Below are 20599 nucleotides of genomic sequence, written 5' to 3'. Positions count from 1 at the left end.
ATAAACCAGAAGCTTTTAGTGCTTATTTTAGTGCTATAATGGGAAAGCCTACCTGAGACTGGAGACAAGATATGAAGGGAAAACTGAGTAGTGGTATCACTGTGACCCTAATACACCTAAAGCCAGCTCTACTCTTAGACCTATCAATTAGATAAACTACCATACTTCCTTTCCACTTAAGAGAGAATTGCCATTCCATGCAGTTGCCACTTGCACGAAAGTGTTCTGATGTAAGAATGAATAAAACTAGCTAATAAAGTGAGTTTTATACTTCCTGACTGGTATTTGGAGCCACAGAGATCCAACCAAAGAATATAAATCAACAGAAATGCTTGCCAATTCCTTACATATTACAGACCTAACATTTTCAAAAATATATCCACACAGCCTTTTTTTATCTCAAGCATAATTTGAAATAAACACCATTTACTAAATAAATCAGTTTCTTAAAATGAAATTTTTTTGCATGTTTATTAGTTGTTCCATTTCTCATTTACAAAACAGCAAACAATTTGGTAAAAAGAATTTTCATCAATGTAATAACTTAAAAAATAGGAGAGGGCAAACTCTCAAGAGTTTACTGTTGATATCCAATGGGGTGGGATATTTAATAAGCCAGAACTAATAGATTTGATTAGTAGAGCTGACCTGTTAGTTGAAGGTAAACAAACATGCTAAAATTTAATACAGTCAAATGAAGAGTAGATTACATAGGAAAAAAATACAAGCTTTCCACAAATCAGACAAAAATTTTTTTTCACAGTTAATGGAGCTCCAAGAGACCAAAAAGAATCAGCAACGAAATGCTGCTTTTAAAAAAGGCAAGTTAGGGGCTTCCCAGGTAGTCCAGTGGTTAGGACTTACTTCCAATGCAGGGGGCATGAGTTCGAATCCTGGTCAGGGCAAAGATCCCACATGTCATGCAGTGTGGCCAAAAAATAATAAAATAACATGTTTTTAAAACGCAAGTTAAATTATAAAGTATAGACTTAAATACACAACATTTTAAAATCATATATATACAAATATTGTCGTTTTACAGCTTCACAGTAAATAACATACACTAAATCCTTTTTGAGCATTCCCTATATACCAGGTACTAGTCTTAACCACTTTACCCACTGAGTTCACTTAAACTGACAAGGCACATAAAATTATATCCATTTTACAGATGAGGAAAATGAGACATTACTAAGTTGAATAACTGACTCAAATGCACATACCTATTTAAGAGTTTGGAGAAGGAAATGGCAACCCAATCCAGTACTCTTGCCTGGAAAATTCCATGGACGGAGGAGCCTGGTAGGCTATAGTCCATGGGGTTGCAAAGAGTCGGACATGACTAACTTTACTTTCACATTTAAGAGTTAGCACCAGTATTCAAATCTAAGAAGTCTGATTGCAGAACTTTAACTCCTAATTGTTAGGCTGTTACCTCTATTATATTATCTTTACCATCATTTAACAGCACCTTTCATATGCATTCTATCATTTGAATCTCCATAACAGAGAAGTATTACAGTATTTTCCAATTCTAAAACACCTTTAGTTTTAAGGCCCACCTTCTATTTAAGACAAAGTGAAAATGAAAGTCACGCAGTCCTGTCCAACTTTTTGTGACCACATGGACTATACAGTCCATGGAATTCTCCAGGCCAGAATACTGGTGTGGGTAGCCTTTCCCTTCTCCAGGAGATCTTCCCAACCCAGGGATCAAACCCAGGTCTCCCACATTGCAGGCAGATTCTTTACCAGCTGAGCCACCAGGGAAGCTTTAAGACAACTTAATATCAAAATAAAGGTAACTTGAACAATTTTTATTATGAACCTACAATTGCATACATTTATCCATTATTTTCCCTTAACTATCACAATCAAACATTAAGTCAAAGCAGTGTTTTGCAGTTTGCACTGTACAAGTCTTTCACTTCCTTGGTTAAATTTATTCCTAAGCATTTTATTCTTTTTGATGGTAGTATAAATGTACTTGTTTTTATTATTATTATTTTTTTTGTTTATTTTTTGATTGTACCATACAGCATATGGGATCTTACTTCCCCAACCAGAGATTGAACCCATGCCCCCAACATTGGAAGCAGGGAGTTCTAATCACTAGACTGCCAAAGAAGTCCTTGGAATTGTTTTCTTAATTTCCTTTCTGAATTGTTTACTGCTAGTGTATAAAGGAGAAGGAAATGGCAACCCACTCCAGTGTTCTTGCCTGGAGAATCCCAGGGACAGTGGAACCTGATGGGCTGCCGTCTCTGGGGTCGCACAGAGTTGGACACGACTGAAGCGACTTAGCAGCAGTGTATAAAAATGCAGCTATGTGTTGATTTTGTATTCTGCAACTTTGCTAAATTTGTCTATCAGCTCTAAGAATGTTTTCATGGAATCTTTAGGGTTTTCTACATATAAAAAGTTCATAATAGTATGGAGGGTCCTCAAAAAATTAAAAATAAAACTGCCATATGATCCATCAATCCCACTTCTCGGTGTTTATCCAAAAGAATTGATATTGGGTTATCAAAGAACCCATGTACCAGAGATCTGCTATTCCACTATGTGCTTATAGTTAATGACACTATAACACACACTTAAAATCTTGTTAAGGGGGCAGATCTCATGTTATTTACCACAATATATTTTTTTTAAATCATGTTATCTACAAACACATTATTTTACTTCTCCCTTTCTAATCTGAATGTTGTTTCTTCTTCTTGTACTAACTGCTCTGGTTAGAACTTCCAGTATCATGCTGAAAAGAAGATGGAAAAGCAGGCATCCTCATTGTGCTCCTGATCACAGGGTAAAAGCTTTTAGTCTTTCACGGTTAAGTACGATGCTAGCTGTGGGTTTTTCACATGTAACCTTTATTACGTGGAGGAAGTTCCCTTCTATTTCTAGTTTGCTAAGTATTTTCATCATGAAAGAGTGCTGAATTTTGTCAGTGCATTTTCTGCATCAAGATTATCAAGATTTTCTCCCTTCATTCTATTAAAGTGCTATATTGACTGACTTTCATATGATGAACCATCCTGGCAACTATTTCATTGTCTTTTCCTGGAAATAAACTGAAAAGCCAGGAACTACAAAGCATCCTTTTTCAGTCAAATTGAACCTTTGACTGGAAAAATATGGTCAGCTTACCTATACCATATCATGAAAAGATCTGTTGCTTTTCAATCCATAGTTTAGTAAAATAGTAGCAGTATGTTACCTTCAACCATACACATTCCACCCATCTGTTATTTGGCCTACTTAGCAAACTGGAGCCTTAAGGGCTACAGTCCATGGGGATGCAAAAGAGTCAGACACAACTGAACAACTAAACAACAACAAAGCAAACTTCTCTTTTAAAATGTAAATATTGGCAGAAACCAATACAACATTGTAATTGTTGTTGTTTAGTTATTGAGTCGTATCCGACTCTTTTGCGACCACGTGGACTATAGCCTACCAGGCTCCTCTGTCCATGGGATGTCCCAGGAAACAATATTGGAGTGGGTTGCCATATCCCTCTCCAGAGGATTTTCCCAACCCAGGAACTGAACCCGTGTATCCTGCATTGGCAAGCAAATTCTTTACCACTGAACCACAAGGGAACACCATAAAGTAATTATCCTTCAATTTTTTAAAAATACAAATATTGCTCTAGGGGTTGTCTACTGATCATTCATGCAGACTATGCAGAGAATTATCTACACCAGGATTTGCAATTGCTTAACCTCTAACTGGAAGACAGTAAGAACAAGAATTTCTACTATGAAGTTGGAGGAAGGGATAATTTTGGCACATGTGTATAGAGATAATACTTATCCAGTCTGAATTTCAAGTATTCAGTGTAATTATTAGGCCATATGTCTCAGCCTCTAGTTGAGAAAATGTAACTCTAGTCGGAGCACCTATATGAACATTAGACTTGATGTGGTACTGCTGAGGGAAAGCAGTTGTGGGGGTTAAGAACATCTAATATGATCTGTTTTGCTTAAAGCTCCTAGTTCATGGTCTATAGGAGTATTATACAAATATGGTTTATACTGTATTATCTATGTGATTCAGCAGAAGACTCAAGGTTAACATACTAACATATTCTTTCAAACAACTGCTGATATGTTATTATACTAGGCACTTCTGATACAGAGATGAACAAACAAAACAACTTTTTTGCCCTCCTGGACCTTAATCTTCAAATAGAGAAAAAAAAGAAAGAAATTATAACACAATGGTTAAATACAAAAATGTATTTGATGCACTAAGCTGACTATCAGACAAAAAATTATTCACATAAACTGTACTTACTATCATTATTATCAGGCAGAAACAAGTACAAAGAGAAACATACTGAGGAAATAAAAAGTAAAAAAACATGGCTGTTCATTCATTACTTATTTAGATATCTCTTGCATTCATTTAGATATTGATTCATTTAGACATCTCTGGTACATCTATATGCCTAGATACTGGGAATAATAAAATAAGAAACTATAGTCCCTGACATTGAGAAGTCAGTCCAGCGGGAAAAAAAGACAGCAACAACAATCCATTGTAATAAGTGTATCTCTACTGTAATAAGTACATCAAGAGGGAACAAACACTATTGCTATGGGATCAGTGATATATAAGAGAGACATAATCAGAAAAGTCAATAAAAGTCATGTCTGAATTATTTCATAAGAAACTAAGAAAAAGCTGAGGAAGACACAAGTGACACCTAAACTAAATCAAAGGAGCCAGTCAAGCAACTGCAAAGAGCACTCCTATCTCAAGACTCCTGTACTTGTTGCCTCCACCTGGAACATCTCCACAGATAATCATATGGCTCACTTTTTATTTCATTCAGATCTCTGATCAAATGTAACATCCTCAGAGAGGCCTTTCCGACTTATGGCGCTCTTACCTAATCTGTTCTGTTGTTCTTCCCAGCTCTTATCACTGTCTTACATCTCAGTGTACTCAGTGCTTAGTTGCTCAGTCATGTCCAACTCTTTGCAACCCCATGGACTGTAGCCCTCCAGGCTTCTCTGGCATGGAATTTTCCAGGCAAGAATACTGGAGTGGGTTGCTGTGTCCTTCTCCAGGGATATACATGTGCATGCTTTTCCCCAAATATAAGGAATAAGAAAAAGGGTCCATTCTCAACACTTCTATCCAACACTGTATTAGAGATTCTAGCCAGGGAAATTACACAAGAACAATAAATAAATAAAAGACATCAGATTGGAAAAAGAAGAAGTAAAACTATCGCTATTCACAGATAACGTGCTCTAGTATTAAAAACAATCCCAAGCTATCTACTAAAGAACTATTAGAACTAACAGCTGAGTTCAAGAAAGTTCCATGTTTATGGATTCAGAAGGGTTAACACTGTTAAAACAGCAACATTCCCACTAATCATAAAGTCAACTCAATCTCTATGAGAATTCCAAAACAGTTCTTTGTAGAAACTAGCAAGCGGATTCTAAAAACATCACTGCTATTTATTCAATGATTCTTACACTGCAACAATGTGTATACATCATACATAAGAAAAAGGAAGTCAAAGAGTTTAAATAACTTGTCTTGGTCACCCATGACAAGAGAGCGTAAGTGGCAGAGGGAGAATTCAAATCCAATTTGGTCTTGTACTTAGTGCCTTTCCCACTATCTGAATTGTGATACTCATTATTTTACATACTATTTTAGAAAGGATCAAAGATTCTTTGAGCCTATCCTTGAAACCCCTGCCTAATGTCTTGTGCTCTAGGTTAAAAATTCTTGCTTTATTACAGACAGAAAGCAGAGAATAAATTCTAAGAAAACAGATATGATATCCCACAATGTGGACCCAATGCACCAAAATACTGTTTAACTTGGATCAAATACTCCTATGATTTTATGTTGTCCTTTTAATTACAGTTTAAAATGTCACCCATAGTATCAACCTTGAGCACTGTAAAACAATGAAAAATTTAAGAACTAAATTACCACCAAAAAATTCCATTATAATCACAGGATACTCCACAGCACCCTGCCTTTCTTTCTTCTATTATCCTGCATCACAGTACTCATCACCCAAGAGTCAATGTTTATCTCCCTAGAAGACTAAAAGGTACTTCAGTGCATGAATCTAGGTCTTAGTCTCTTTGTATGTCCAAGGCCTAACATAGCGGGGACACAGGAGGCATTCAACAAATGTCTTCTGAAATAAAAGAGGTGGAATGGCAATAAGGGAAGCACCTTTAGTGCATGTAATCTTCATATTTTTAATATATGCATAATGATATAACTATGTTGTACCTAGTGAATATAAGATGGGAATGAAGTTACCAATAATCCCTGGTATCAGTGATTTATGAAAATTCTAATAAAGTGTAACATTTCATAAAAATTAACAGCCCTATAATAAAATCTAGCTGTTTTAAGTATTTGGGTAGAGATGGCAGTAGTAATAGTTATTGTTGTTATTAATAGCTACCACCATTTAAACTAATCCCAGACATTTATAACCACTATTTCACATACTCATCACAACAAATCCTACAGATTAAGTTTATTCACCATTTTATAAGCTAAAAAAGAAAGAGACTAATAAACTTGTTACAGAGTCAAACAAAAGACTTAAAACCTAAGACATTCTGATTGCAAAGTCCAAGATCTCCCAGTATTTCACCCTAGCCCTCGACAATGTTCAAATCTGGAGCATCAGAAATCCCTACACATAGCAGTTCTTTAAGTTTTTCTTAATAAATAGTCTGTTTTTTAGGGAAAATCTTCTCTGATATACAGTATGATCTTCAGTAATAAGATACTGAAGGAATTCCAAGTCCAAATTACCACATTCAAGAGAATATTAGCTTAAAAGTAAATACTGGCATGACATACACTAACCTAGATAAGCTTAGGTTTCGTAAGTAATAAATTCCTAGAGGTTGCAAAATGTAAAACTACATTCTATCATGTTTACAAAAACCCTTCACTATAACTTGGTACAATCACTTTCTAGAGATGTGGTCCATTTAACAAAAAGTTGATTTTTACATAAGATGTTGCAGCCTAGAACATATGTTCAGTTATAACCAAGGAACGGCACTATAAATAGTTCTGTCAGAGCTATTTTGCACTCAGAAATACAGACTCATTCAATTTATGAGTTGTTTACACTGCCTAAGTTATAACATTGGCTCTACCACTTAGCACTAGCTTAATCTTGAACAAGTTACTTCACCTCTGTGCCTAAGTTTTCTCTTTATAAAACAGGAATAATAAGGATGATCTGTTTATCAGGTTTTAAGGATTACTGAAAAATCATACCTGACAAATCGTAAGTGTTAAGTAAGTATTAGATATTACTAGAGTCACAAAGAGTCGGACATGACAGAGTGAATGAACTGAACTGAACTATTATCCCCAAATTGACCTCTTTCTCTGTTCGCTTGCTCTCTCTCTCTCTCTCTCTCACACACACACACACACACACAAACGCACACACACAAATTCCACTCTGAATAATTTGTTCCTTTTACATAACAAGATAGGAATGTAATATCGTGTGAATGTTCATTTTTATCCCTAAAATTTGCCTGAAATATTGTCAATGGCTGTTTACAGGAAGCAGCATATAGCAAATGTGCTTTAGATCAGATGTGCCCAGATTTGAATCTCAAGTCTACCACTTACAACACAACCTGAGTAAATAATACAGAAGACTAATTTCTACTTGTAGAAAGGTTGTGAATATTAAATGAAATAATATATGTAAATCATCTAAAAGTGCATACTAGCTTATTAGGAGTTTAAGCAACATCAGTCTTCTTCCTTCTCAATGGCAGCATTAAGAATGTTTTCCTTCCAAGGTCTTAGCATTAATATTTAGCCCACTAGACAGAATTGTTCACCAATTAAAGTAAAACCACAATAAGAAAGGCAGTGAAATCACACATAAAATTAAGTTCACAATTTTCAATTGTTTTATCATTTAAGTTTTTTAAGTTCAGTATCCATGCACAATTAGGCATTCAGGGCTCGTGGCAGATTTAGGAATTAAAGTATAAAGATAAACCATTCCCTCTGTCCCTGTCCCAAGAACACATATACTTCTCTAACTCCCAAATGACTGAGTGGATCACTAACTTTAAAAAGTATATTTCAATCAGTGATTCTCAAAATTGAAGCAATTTCATCCCCCAGGAAATATCTGGCAATGTCTGGAAATATTTTTGATTGCCCCAGCTGGGAACAGTGCTACCAGCATCTTGTGGATAAGGATGCAAAACATCCCACAATGCAGAAGACAGGCTCCCCTCCACACCGTGGAATTAACAGGCCCAAAATGTCAACAGTGCCAACGCTGAGAAACCATGATCTTTAAAAAACCAAAGTATTATAATATAGAAGCCTTCTCCCCAAAAGTATGTTCTTGGCCAAATTTTCATGGAAGACATAACAAGAAATAAGCAGCTTGATTATCTCAGATGGGAAACTCCTGGTACTGCTAAATACCCATTACGAAATTCCCAGTCTAAAGAGGAAGTGAGGCTTACCTTTCTTTGCATAGTTGTGCTTTTAAGTTTTTAAAAGACCTCCAACCTTTCTTTTTTTTTTTTTTAATTGAACTGTAGCTGGTGTAGAATATTATATCAGTTAAGGTGAACAATATACTGATTCACAATTTTTAAAGGTTACACTCCATTTACAGAATATTGGCTATATTACCCATGTTATATATTCTTGTAGCGTATTTTATATTAATACATAATAGTTTGTTCCTCTTAATCCCCTACAACTATATTGCCTTTCCCCCTTTCCTCTCCTCACTGGTGACCACTAGTTTCATTTTTACATCTGTGACTCTGCTTCTTTTATATTTACCGTGCTGTGCTTAGTCACTCAGTTGTGTCCATTTCTCTGCGACCCCATGGACTGTAGCCCCCCAGGCTCCTCTGTCCATGGGGATTTAATAGTTCGTTATATTTTCTATATATTTACTAGTTTGTTTACTATATATATTTACTAGTTTGGTAAATTTTTTTAGATTCCACGTGTAAATGCTATCACATAGTATTTGTTTTTCTCTTATTTCTCTTGGCATAATACTCAAGTCCATCCACCTTTCTACAAATAGCAAAATGTCATTTTTTTTTAGGGCTGAGTAGCATTTCCATTATTGGAGAAGGAAATGGCAACCCACTCCAGTGTTCTTGCCTGGAGAATCCCAGAGACGGGGGAGCCTGGTGGGCTGCTGTCTATGCGGTCGCACAGAGTCGGACACAACTGAAGTGACTTAGCAGCAGCAGCAGCAGCATTTCCATTGTATTAACATAAACACATATACACCACATCTTCTTAATCCATTCACCTGTTGATGGACAATTAGGTTGCTTCTGTATCTTGACAACTGTAAATAATGCTACTATTAACACTGGGTGCGTGTATCTTTCAAAATTAGTATTTTGTTTTGTTTTTTTGGCTATATGCACAGGAGTGGAATTGCTGGGTCACATGGTAGTGTTATTTTTAGTTTTTTGTGAGACCTCCATACTATCTTCCACCATGGCGACATCAATTTACATCCTCACCAACAGTGTACAAGGGTTCCCTTTTCTCCACATCCTCACCATTCGTTTGTGTTCTTCTTAAAGACAGTCATTTTGACAGGTGAGTGATCTCATTATGATTCTGATTTCCCTTTCCCTTATGATTAGCAATACTGAGCATCTTTTCATGTGCCTATTGGCCAGATGCATGTCCTTCTTGAAAAACGTCTATTCAGTTCTTCTGCCTATTTTTTAATCAGGTTGTTTGGTTTTCAGACGTTGAGTTGTATAAGCTGTCTAAATATTTGTATATTAACACCTTATCAGTCATTATTTGCCTTTTCACACTCAGTAGGCTTTTTGTTTTTTGTTGATGTTTTTCTTTGCTGTGCAAAAGCTTTTACATTAATTAGGTCCATTTGTTTATTTTTGCTTTTATTTCCTTTGCTTTAGGAGATGGATTTTTAAAAAGCATTGCTATGATTTATGTCAAAGAGTGTTCTGCCTATGTTTTCCTCTAGGTGCCTATGGTTTTAGGTCTTACATATAGGTCTTTAATCCCATATGTATTTAATCACTTTGAGTTTTTGTATATGATGTTAGAGAATGTTTTAGTTTCATTCTTTTACATGTAGCTGTCCAGTTTTCCCAGCACCATTTATTGAAAGGGTTGTCTTTATCCACTGTATATTCTTGCCTCCTTTGTCACAGATCAATTGACCATAAATGCACAGGTTTATTTCTGGGCTCTCTATTCTGTGCCATTGATCTATGTGCCTGTTTTTGTGCCAGTACCATACTGTTTTGATTACTGTAGCTCTGCAGTACCAACCACTATTTCTTAATTAAACAGGTGATTTGTTAAAGTATTATTTATATTACAAAGCTTCTTATACCTCACTTCTATCTTACTTTCATACAAAGTATTAAAAAGCTCACATTTTTGTGATACAGCAGCACAGTACATGAGGCCAACTTTCAACAGATATCATTATTATATACCAGATTAACAACAATCAAAATCCGATAATATACTATGTTGATGGGGGAAAAGCACAAACACTGTTGCTAGTATAAACTTTCTGAATGTGAATTAGCAGTATCTATCCAAATTAAAAATATCTCTTAGCCCTAAATTATACCTACTAAAAATTAATGCACATACACACTTACATGCAGAGTACATCATGTGACACAGGGCTGGAAGAAGCACAAACTGGAATCAAGATTGCCGGGAGAAATATAACCCTCAGATATGCAGATGACACCACCCTTATGGCACAAAGTGAAGAACTAAAGAGCCTCTTGATGAAAGTGAAAGAGGAGAGTGAAAAAGTTGGCTTAAAGCTCAGCATTCAGAAAACTAAGATCATGGCATCCAGTCTCATCACTTCGTGGCAAATAGATGGGGAAACTGTGGAAACAGTGGCTGACTTTATTTTTCTGGGCTCCAAAATCAATGCAGATGGTGACTGCAGCCATGAAACTAAAAGATGCCTACTCCTTGGAAGGAAAGTTATGACCAAACTAGACAGCATATTAAAAAGCAGAGACATTACTTTGCCAACAAAGGTCTGTCTAGTCAAGGCTACTCCAGTAGTTATGTATGGATGTGAGAGTTGGACTCTAAAGAAAGCTGAGCACCAAAGAACTGTTGCTTTTGAACTGTGGTTTTGGAGAAGAGTCTTGAAAGTCCCTTGGACTGCAAGGAGATCCAACCAGTCCATCCTAAAGGAGATCAGTCCTGGGTGTTCATTGGAAGGACTGATGCTGAAGCTGAAACTCCAATACTTTGGCCACCTGATGCAAAGAGCTGACTCATTGGAAAAGACCCTGATGTTGGGAAAGACTGAGGGCAGGAGAAGGGGATGACAGGGGATGAGATGGTTGGATGGCATCACCGACTCAATGGACATAGGTTTGGGTGGACACCACGAGTAGGTGATGGACAGGGAGGCCTGGCGTGCTGCGGTTCATGGGGTTGCAAAGACTCGGACACGACTGAGCGACTGAACTGAACACGTGTATGAAGATGTGTAAAACAATATTCCCTGCAGCACTGTCTGTATTATAATAACAAAAGGTTAGAAACAATACAGAAGTCCATCATTAAGTGGCTAGTTAAGGAAAGTGAAAGTGAAGTCACTCAGTCATGTCCAACTCTTTGCAACCCCATGGACTTCAGCCTACCAGGCTCCTCCGTCCATGGGGTTTTCCAGGCAAGAATACTGGAGTGGGTTGCCATTTCCTTCTCCAGGAGATCTTCCCAACCCAGGGATTGAACCCATGTCTCCTGCATTGTAGGCAGATGTTTTACCATCTGAGCCACCAGGGTATACTCATATCAAGGAATACTCTCAAATTTTAGAAATAATGAGGGAATCTGTATGTGCTTATATAGAACAATCTCCTAGATAAATTAAGCTAAAAATAATAATAAGCCACAAAATATGCAGCTTATTCAAAAGAAATATACATATACACTATATATCATATATCTTAGACATGGGTGTAGAACACACACACACATACACATTTGCATACATATCACACAGTATTGGGGCTTCCCAGGTGGTGCTAGTGGTAAAGAACCCGCCTGTCAGTGCAGGAGATGTAAGAGATACGGGTTCGAATCTTGGGTTGGGAAGATCCCCAGGAGGAGGGCACGGCAATCCACTCCAGTATTCTTGGATGGAGAATCCCACGGACAAAAGAACCTGGCAGGCTAAAGTCCATGGGGTCACAAAGATTTGGACACGACTGAAGCAACTTAGCACACACTATTGCTGGAAACACACACAAGGAACAGCAGGAGAGGGCCAAGAGCATGATGGAGCTTTTCACTGGTATGTGTGAGGGGTTTTTTTGTTTCCTGCACTGGGCCTTAGTTGCATCATGCGAGATCTTTTGTTGTGGTGCAAAGACTCTCTAGTTGCAGCACTTGGGCTCCAGAGCACGTAGGCTTCAATGGTTGTGGTGCACAGGCACATGGACTCCAGAGCACACAGGCTCCACAGCTGCAGCCCATGAGCTTAGCAGCTTTACAACATGTGTTTTCTCAGTTCCCAGACCAGGGATTGAACCCACATTCCCAGCACTGCAAGGCAGATTCTTAACCACTGGACCACCAAGGAAGTCCCTGAGTTGTTTTTTTTTAAACAGAACTTTATTCTGGTTCTTTCATTTACTGACTATAATACTTAAGTCACAAATTATGAGCCTTGGTATTCTCCAGCTTGAAATAATGATAATAACAGCCTTGCTTATTAGTTATTATGAAGATCAAATGAGAGCATAAATTGCTTCATAAATTATAAAGCAACATACAAAATTATAAATTAGTCTTCTAACTGAATTCTCCAAACCAACTATAATAATAATAATTATCATTCTTCTAGTCAATTTCTCTAAACCCGAAGATGGGAATGTTTAAGATAGAATGTAAATGCAGATGCTATCTTAGAACACACATTTTTACTTCATATTTAGCTATTTTTTAATTAAACTATAGTTGTAATTAATATTATATATAATACAGGTATCAATGTAAAAGGGTAAGTTTTCAAAAACATTATCATATAGAAATGTTAAATCAGCTGATTACAGAAGAAATTCATGCTTACTATTGAAAATAAGTAAAAATTATAACCATGCTATCATAAATTTTGGGTTTTTTTTCTTCCAGCCTTTTTTCTATGTATGCTTAAGTAGATTTATCTAAATAAAATGTTTCTACTTTACTGTAAAACAGCATTCACATTACAACATCCCTCAGATTAAAAGCTCCTAATAAACGTAATTTTTAATGAAGATAATTATATTTTATCTTGGTGATGAGAGTTCAACTACTTTAAAATGAAATTCCTATATATGCATTTACCTAATGAACTCTGTCTGAATTAATTTTTCATTTATTTCCACCAATTCTCCAAATTATTCAGATCTCGATCAATGGATATTTTCCCTCCCCTCCCTCCCTCCCTCCCTTCCTCTCCCACTCTTTCTCTCTCTCAAGACATCTTCCTAATTTTGGCTTCCACAGCTCCAATTTTAGATTTATTAAATCTAAAATTCACAAAACAAAGAAGCATATAACTGTTTATAATTCTTTGAAGAGCAAGTGCTGTGCTTAGTCGCTCAGTCGTGTCCTACTCTCTGCAACCCCATGGATTCTACCCCTCCAGGATCCTCTGTCCATGGGGATTCTCCAGGCAAGAATACTGGAGTAGGTCACCATGCCCTTTGAAGAGCAACTAAAACACCCTAAATTGAGACCTTAAATTAGACTATTAGTGAAAGGGAAATCAGAACTATGATTTGTTATTAAATAAAGATGCTCAATCTTTTTCTACAACATTTAGTCTGTTATTATTGTTCTGTCTACAAACAGTGAAAACAAAAAAATACACTCAGGTTATTCCTAGGAGACACTCTATTGGACAAGCCAACTGTTCCTAATTAATTTTAACTATGACAGCTCCTCCCAAATGCTGAACATTCCAAGCCATTTTTGAAAACTGTTAGATATTGCCCAGGGAAGCAAAGATTTTCTGAGTATACTGGACAAAAGTATCATTATTGTGCCTTTCCCATAGTACGAACTCAAATAATAAGTCATACTGAATAAATACTTATTTTCTGTTTCTGAGAACATGTTGTAATTTTCACACTCTACCTTATAATTTACCATCATGACTGTTATACCAGACCACAAAGGGGATACACATATTAATACCTTTGCCTACTTTTTAAATGAAATTGAAAATAAATACCCAAAACTGAAATTATGGGAGATTTTTTTCCCCTCCAATTTTCAAATTTTCTATAATGCAGTTATATCACTCTTGCAATCTTAAAAAAGCATTAAAAAGTATCCTTATAGCTTATTGTTTTTGACTATATATTAAGACTGTTTTAAGTCCCATTCTAAATGCTCTTTTTAGTATTAAAAAAAAAATCCTTGCTAAAGTAAAACAAGAAAACTTCAGCATAGAGCTGAACTGACAGAGTATTATTTAAAATACTCCCATTATGCCATCTTTCAACAAAATAAAACCTTTCTCATCATCAAAAGCACTACTTGTGTATCCACAGTTGTGTTATCAAGATACCATGAAAGGTAACTAGAGATTCAGAGGCAAAGGACATTGCTTCCATACTTTTGAAGTTTAGTACCTAACTAGGAAAACAAGGCAAATACTGAAAAAGAAAATTAAAAAATACAAGGGAGCAATGGATATGCCAACCATCTAGTCTACAGAGAAGTATAGTAGACAGCTTTTGAAGTCCTACAGACTTTGGATCAAATCTTAGATCTTACTTACTAATTTATGTAAATTATTTCCCTCATTTGTAAAATGGAGTGTTAGGTTAAGTGAAGTAAAATACTTAGCATATAGTAACAAAGGGAAGTTAACAGTATTATTATTAGTAGAGATGCAGACTTAAAGAAGAAATGAGCAATCAGCAAAGTTTAAAAAGAGGAAGTATTAATATCTTTTGGTCATCTACTACCATAAGCAAAAATCACAACATCTTTCTCATTCAAGTTTTACTTCTTATTGCCAGAAAGAAAATAGAACACCTGGTAAAGAAAACTGAAATCAGAAAACACGAAGGCTATAAAGCACTAATGTACCCTTAGGAAAGTCACCACTAGATCTCCAAATCACAGAATGTGATCTATAAAAAAATGTTCTTTGGAAAGGTCTTTAGATCAGCTAATTCAAACTCTCCAACTCTCTAGAATTAAGCTCCATGCTTTCTTCTGTCTCTGAGTGCCAAGAATTGTCATCTATCTTGTTCATAAGTATATCCTCAGCACCTAGAATAAATCCTAGTACATAATAAATGGTCAGTACATATTTGTTGGATGAATATTAAAGCTAAGAAAACTGAGGCCTGGAGATTTAACTCAATGACACACAGTTATCTCCCCGCAGAGCTGGGACTGAAACTAACATTTTACTATTCTAGCATTCTATCCTGTCTAGAAGCTAGACTATGATAATTTAGATAATTTATCTTGGTGGTTGGGGAATTGGAGGGTTTGCTGGCAGGCAGGCAGAAGAGGAACGAGAAAATTAACCTAGTTTTCAGGTATTTTTCCCAACTGTCAGTTTTGCTTAATTGATAGAGGCCAAAAATTCTACTCAAGACAATTCCAGCATAGAGCAGGGCACATAATAGGTACTTAACAAATACTGGCTGAATGACTCAATCTACTCCAAAACTATTATTATTTAATAACCAGGGGCAGAAACTAACTTCAGCATCTGTTTAATCTTTGTAACTGTCCCAGAGTTATTCAGAATTTTCAGTCATTCATAAGACAAATATTATTAATAACTTTCTTCCAGATATGCGCTGAGGGAGATGAAAGATGTCCCTGCCATGTAGGATCTCACCTGAGTATGCCTACGTCTGAGTGTGTTGTGAGGGGATGATGGTGACATAAACAGATCAATAATGAATATGAAACCAGGCTGCACTGTTATCTCAGTTTATTTGCCTTAAGCAGTTAAAAATTCAATTTAAAAACACAAATCAGCCAAGTTTTAAAATAACAAGGAGGCACATTAGGTATTTAAACACTTGGGAATGTTCTCTTTCCAGTGCCTTTACAATTCATCTTATTGCTTCCTAATGTCTTAAAGGGCTTCCCTGGTGGCTCAAAGATAAAGAACCTGCCTGTCACTGCAGGAGATGAAGGTTTGATCCCTGGGTGGGGAGGATCCTCTGGAGAAGGAAATGGCAACCCGCTCCATTTTTCTTGCCTGGGAAATCCCATAGACAGAGTAGTCTGGCCAGCTAACAATCCACGGGGTTGTAATACAGTGGGACACAACTTAGCGACCAAAAAACATCTTAAAATCAAAATGTTCTAACTTGACTTATCTATATATTCAATATAAATGAACCATCAATGTTTGTTCTCTCATATGTGAAACACTGAACGATAATACTCCTGATTCAGTATTTACTCTGTGTACATGTTAATATTTAAATATATAACCACAAGAACACATTTAAATTATTTAACTGTCTATAACACTGACAAGAGCCGGAAGAAAATATTCAGAGATGAATGACAGTAAATAGAGACTAAAAACATAGCCTTACCCAGGAAGAAAATAAAGTACGCACACAACTAAGAAGCAAATCTGTAGAAGTTCTCAGGAGAACAAAATCTTCAAGAGGGGAGAACTCTCGCTGGAATTGGCCAGCAGAGCGGAAGAGCAACAGCTTGCCAACAGGATCTTGTTTAATGCATATCACTAACCAGACTGTTAAAGACTGAACACCCATGAGTCAATGTTGCTATTCCTCAAGTTTGAGTTTCAGGAGGACCCTTCCAAAGAGATTCACTACCAAGACTAAATCACCACATTCTAAGTCTCCTTCCCCATTTATCTGCTTGTCAAAATAGGATAAGCAAGACTAAATACACTGGGAACTAACAGACCTCGCACTTACGAAGCTGAAAATTCCTACAAGCTGAAGTTACTTACTTTACCTAAGGCACATGTTTATGTGATTCCTGGTTACTGAGGGGAACATTTTTCACTCAAGTTTATCCTAGAATGCTAGGCAAAACACCCCCAAAGTCTCTTCCTCCTCAAACAGAAAACTTTCCAGCCCAAATGTATAACCTATCCCAATGTTTTGCCTCAGAAACCCTGAGATATCCAGGCCAAGAATACAAGGTGGCAGGGAGATACGACAGGGCAGGCAGGAAGGCTGGCGTGGGCCCCAACGGGAAAGTCCGTGGCCACCGGTTCTGGAGAGAACAGGCTGAGAAGGTGAGGTTAGGGTGAGATATGGTCTGAGAAGCGCCAAGGGACTAACAGGCGTACCACCTCTCTCCATCCAGGACATCACCGGAAGATTGTAATTGGTTTCCCCAACGGAGAGGGAGGAACAAGGTTCCCAGGATGATTGATGCTGAGCGGTTTTCTGGGAAGCACGAGGACTGACTCTGAAGGAAGCAGAAAGGCAAGACAGAACAGAGCACACAGGTTTTGGTGAAGGTTCCCCCAGGACGAGTGATCTCTTTGGTCCTTCCCAGCACCAAGACGGGCGGAACCATCACACCTGTGAAAGGATGTTTCCTTGCTATCCCCAAGGACAGCGATAGAGAGCCTACCCGGTAGGAGTGGTAGCAGAACTGAGGAGGGAAAGACTGAATCGAGGGATCTCACCCAGCAGGAAACCTGATCAGCAGAAGAGGCTGAAGCCAGGAAGGGGCTAGCGGGGTAAGAACGCGCTCGGGGAGGATGAGACTTATTTGGAAGACAGGCTGACTGGAGGAAACTGCTGGGAAAGGGAGGGCTTTCGTCGGACTCCAGTGGGAAAAGGCCGGTTTAGCGAGGAAAAAGCCTGGCTGGGAGGGGGCCCTGAGCGCCTGGCTCGGGAAGGTGACGCTGCCTGTCCCGAGGGTGAGCCTCGTGCGGGGCGAGGGCTGACCCGGCGGTGAGACTGAACCGCACGAGCTCAACAGGAGCTCACCTGGGGTGCGTCTGGCCTGGAAGGAGGAAACTTCCCGGGTGGGTGAAGGCGGACAGGAGAGGGTCGGGCTCCCATCCGGCGGGACTGGGGCACGGAGGGGTCGGGAGGAGGGGGCGCCGCGTGGGGCGGGGCCGGGGCGATAGTGGCGGAGGTACCGGCTCAGGATGGCGTCCTCCCGCAGTCACACTCACAGACTCACATTCACAGGCGCGCGCGCGCGCTCTCAGTATCGGCCGCCCCGCCCGGGGCGGAGAGAAACTGCTCGGGTCGGTGAACTATAGGGCGGTGGGGGAGGGGGCCGGGGACACCGGCCGGCCGAGCCCGGCGGACCGGCGGGCGGCGTTACCTGTGTCAGGGAGAGCTGGGCCGCCGCAGCCATGGTGTTTCCATCATGCACGGGAGGGGAAGGAAGGACGGGCAGACGGGGGCTCGGGGCGGGGAGGAGGCGGAGGGAGCGGCCGGAGGCGAGGCCCGGGCGGGCTGGCGGGCGTCTCCCCTAACTTCGACAACTTCCCTCCTCTCGTCCACCCCGCCTCGCCTGGCCCCGCCCGCCCGGCACAGGCCTCGGAGACACCCAAATCCTGGCGCCGGAGTTTTTGCTGCTGGACCGGAGCCTGCCCCGGGGCCTCCTGAGAAAACCCGGCGCGGACAAGTAATTAAGGCGGACGGGCTGTGGAGGCAGAGGCAACTCCAGATTGTCCTGAGAACTTTAGCGGATCACCTACCCACGCTAAGCCTCTGCTTCTGAAAAATGGGAAGAACTATATCCAAAGTCCAAGTTGCTTGCGAGGATTAAATGAGATAATGATAGGAAATAATAACGGTACTTTTTATATGCCAGAATCTGTGTTGGACGCTTTTATTTTTAAATTGTGTAAATGAAGGAACTGAGACATAAATAAGTTGTACAAATGAAACTGAAACACAAATAAGTGTCATATGTAAGGGCCTACAACTGATCAGATAGCTGGTGGGTTAGAATCCAAGTGTGACTCCAAAACTTTTCATTTAACCATCTTCTATTAGGGTGAGCACCTGAAGAATTGATGCTTTCAAACTGTGGTGTTGGAGAAGACTCTTGAGAGTCCCTTGGACCCCAAGGAGATCAAACCAGTCAATCCCAGAGGAAATCAACCCTGAATATTCATTGGAAGGACTGATGCTGAAGCTGAAGCTCCAATAGGTTGGCCCCCTGATGTGAGGAACCCACTCATTAGAAAAGACCCTGATGCTGGGAAAGATTGAAGGCAGGAGGAGAAGGGGAGGACAGAGAAGATTTAATTGAATGGCATCACTGACTCAATGGACATGAGTTTGAGCAAACTCCAAGAGATGGTGATGGACAGGGAAGCCTGGCATGCTGCAGTCCATGAGGTCACAAAGAGTTAGACGTGACTGAGCTACTGAACAACAACATTAGGGGGTGATATCAAAAGAGAAGACTATCTTAAGTCAAAATCTAGGTAGGAAGGGAAATAAATACTCTCCAGGCTCACTGGCTGCCTGCCACACTTAGACCCCAGTTCAGTGAAAGAGCACTGGGGCCTCCTCAGGGGCTGCAGCACTCCTAACTCCCTTCTTAGTCCCTATGGCAAACCCCTCCTGCTCTCTCTCAAGACACCACCGAAGTACTACCTCCTTTACAAAGTAACTCCTGACCTCCACAAGTCAGATTTACACACTTATCTGAACATTTCTTCTCTATCTTATGATGTCATCATCACCCTAATGACTCTTTATATCTGTCTGCCCTCTAGACGAGATGGTTGGATGGCCTCACCAACTTGATAGACATGAGTTTGAGCCAGCTCCAAGAGTTGGTGATGGGCAGGGAAACCTGGTGTGCTGCAGTCCATGGGGTAACAAAGAGTCAGACACTACTGAGCGACTGAACTGAACGGACCCTCTAGACTGAGCGCTCCTCAATGGCAAGGACTCTTTTTGACGTATGTATATATATATATATATATCTTCAGATCCTGGAATGTGTTTTGTACTAGTATAAGGTCTTTGTTCCTGCCAAGTTAAACATAACACAGCCTATACTTTCTCATGCTGCCCTTTTCAGTTGAAATAACCAGTAACTTGAAATCCTTATCTTTCAAGGTTTGGCTTATATGCCACCTACTTCAGGAAGCCTTCTAGGAAATCCCACCCCACCCTTTAGTTGCTCTGACATTATCCCTACACTCTGCCTTGGAGTTAGTTCAGGGCTTTTTCTATACCCCAACCAGATTGCAAAATCCATGAGAACAGAGGGCTGTCTCACAACTATATCCCTCTCACAATTTAGCCTAGCACAGACTAGACCTCAATAAATGTTTTTGCCTAGAACTCGCCTTCCTTTCTTAGTCATGGTGGCTTCCCACAACAACGAACCATGACTCTATCAGGCCCACACACTCTCAGCATTATCGTAGTAGTCCCCATTTCACACACAAGGAGAATCAAATGAACAAGCCAAGAATGGGGTTAACCTCACATAAGGTTTTAGACCTTTGCCACCACGGGCGAACCATCCCAGAAATGCCCTCAGAAATTACTGACTCTTCTCACACCCCTTTTTCACAAAGACT

At 39.1% G+C, this 20599-nt stretch overlaps 1 protein-coding gene across 8 annotated transcripts in view; it reads right to left on the bottom strand.

The window, feature by feature from the left end:
• The window catches only part of EPS15 (epidermal growth factor receptor pathway substrate 15), a 139758-nt gene extending 121212 nt beyond the window's left edge, over positions 1-18546 (bottom strand). For 3 of the 8 annotated variants that reach the window (XM_070786545.1, XM_070786548.1, XM_070786550.1), the window contains exon 1: positions 18370-18546. In XM_070786545.1, coding sequence (XP_070642646.1) covers positions 18370-18402 — 33 coding nt within the window. In that variant the 5' untranslated portion in view covers positions 18403-18546. Of the gene's footprint in view, positions 1-18023; positions 18160-18369 lie in introns of those variants that run through there. The other 5 variants (XM_070786552.1, XM_070786544.1, XM_070786543.1 and 2 more) reach the window with 5 other exon arrangements.
• Between the last annotated feature and the right edge of the window lie 2053 nt (positions 18547-20599).

The sequence above is a fragment of the Bos indicus genome, chromosome 3 (assembly GCF_029378745.1).
Source record: "Bos indicus isolate NIAB-ARS_2022 breed Sahiwal x Tharparkar chromosome 3, NIAB-ARS_B.indTharparkar_mat_pri_1.0, whole genome shotgun sequence".
In the NCBI taxonomy this organism is placed as follows: Eukaryota; Metazoa; Chordata; class Mammalia; order Artiodactyla; family Bovidae; genus Bos; species Bos indicus.
The sequence above is the reverse complement of the archived record's forward strand: the minus strand, read 5'-3'. Positions and strand labels throughout refer to the sequence as shown.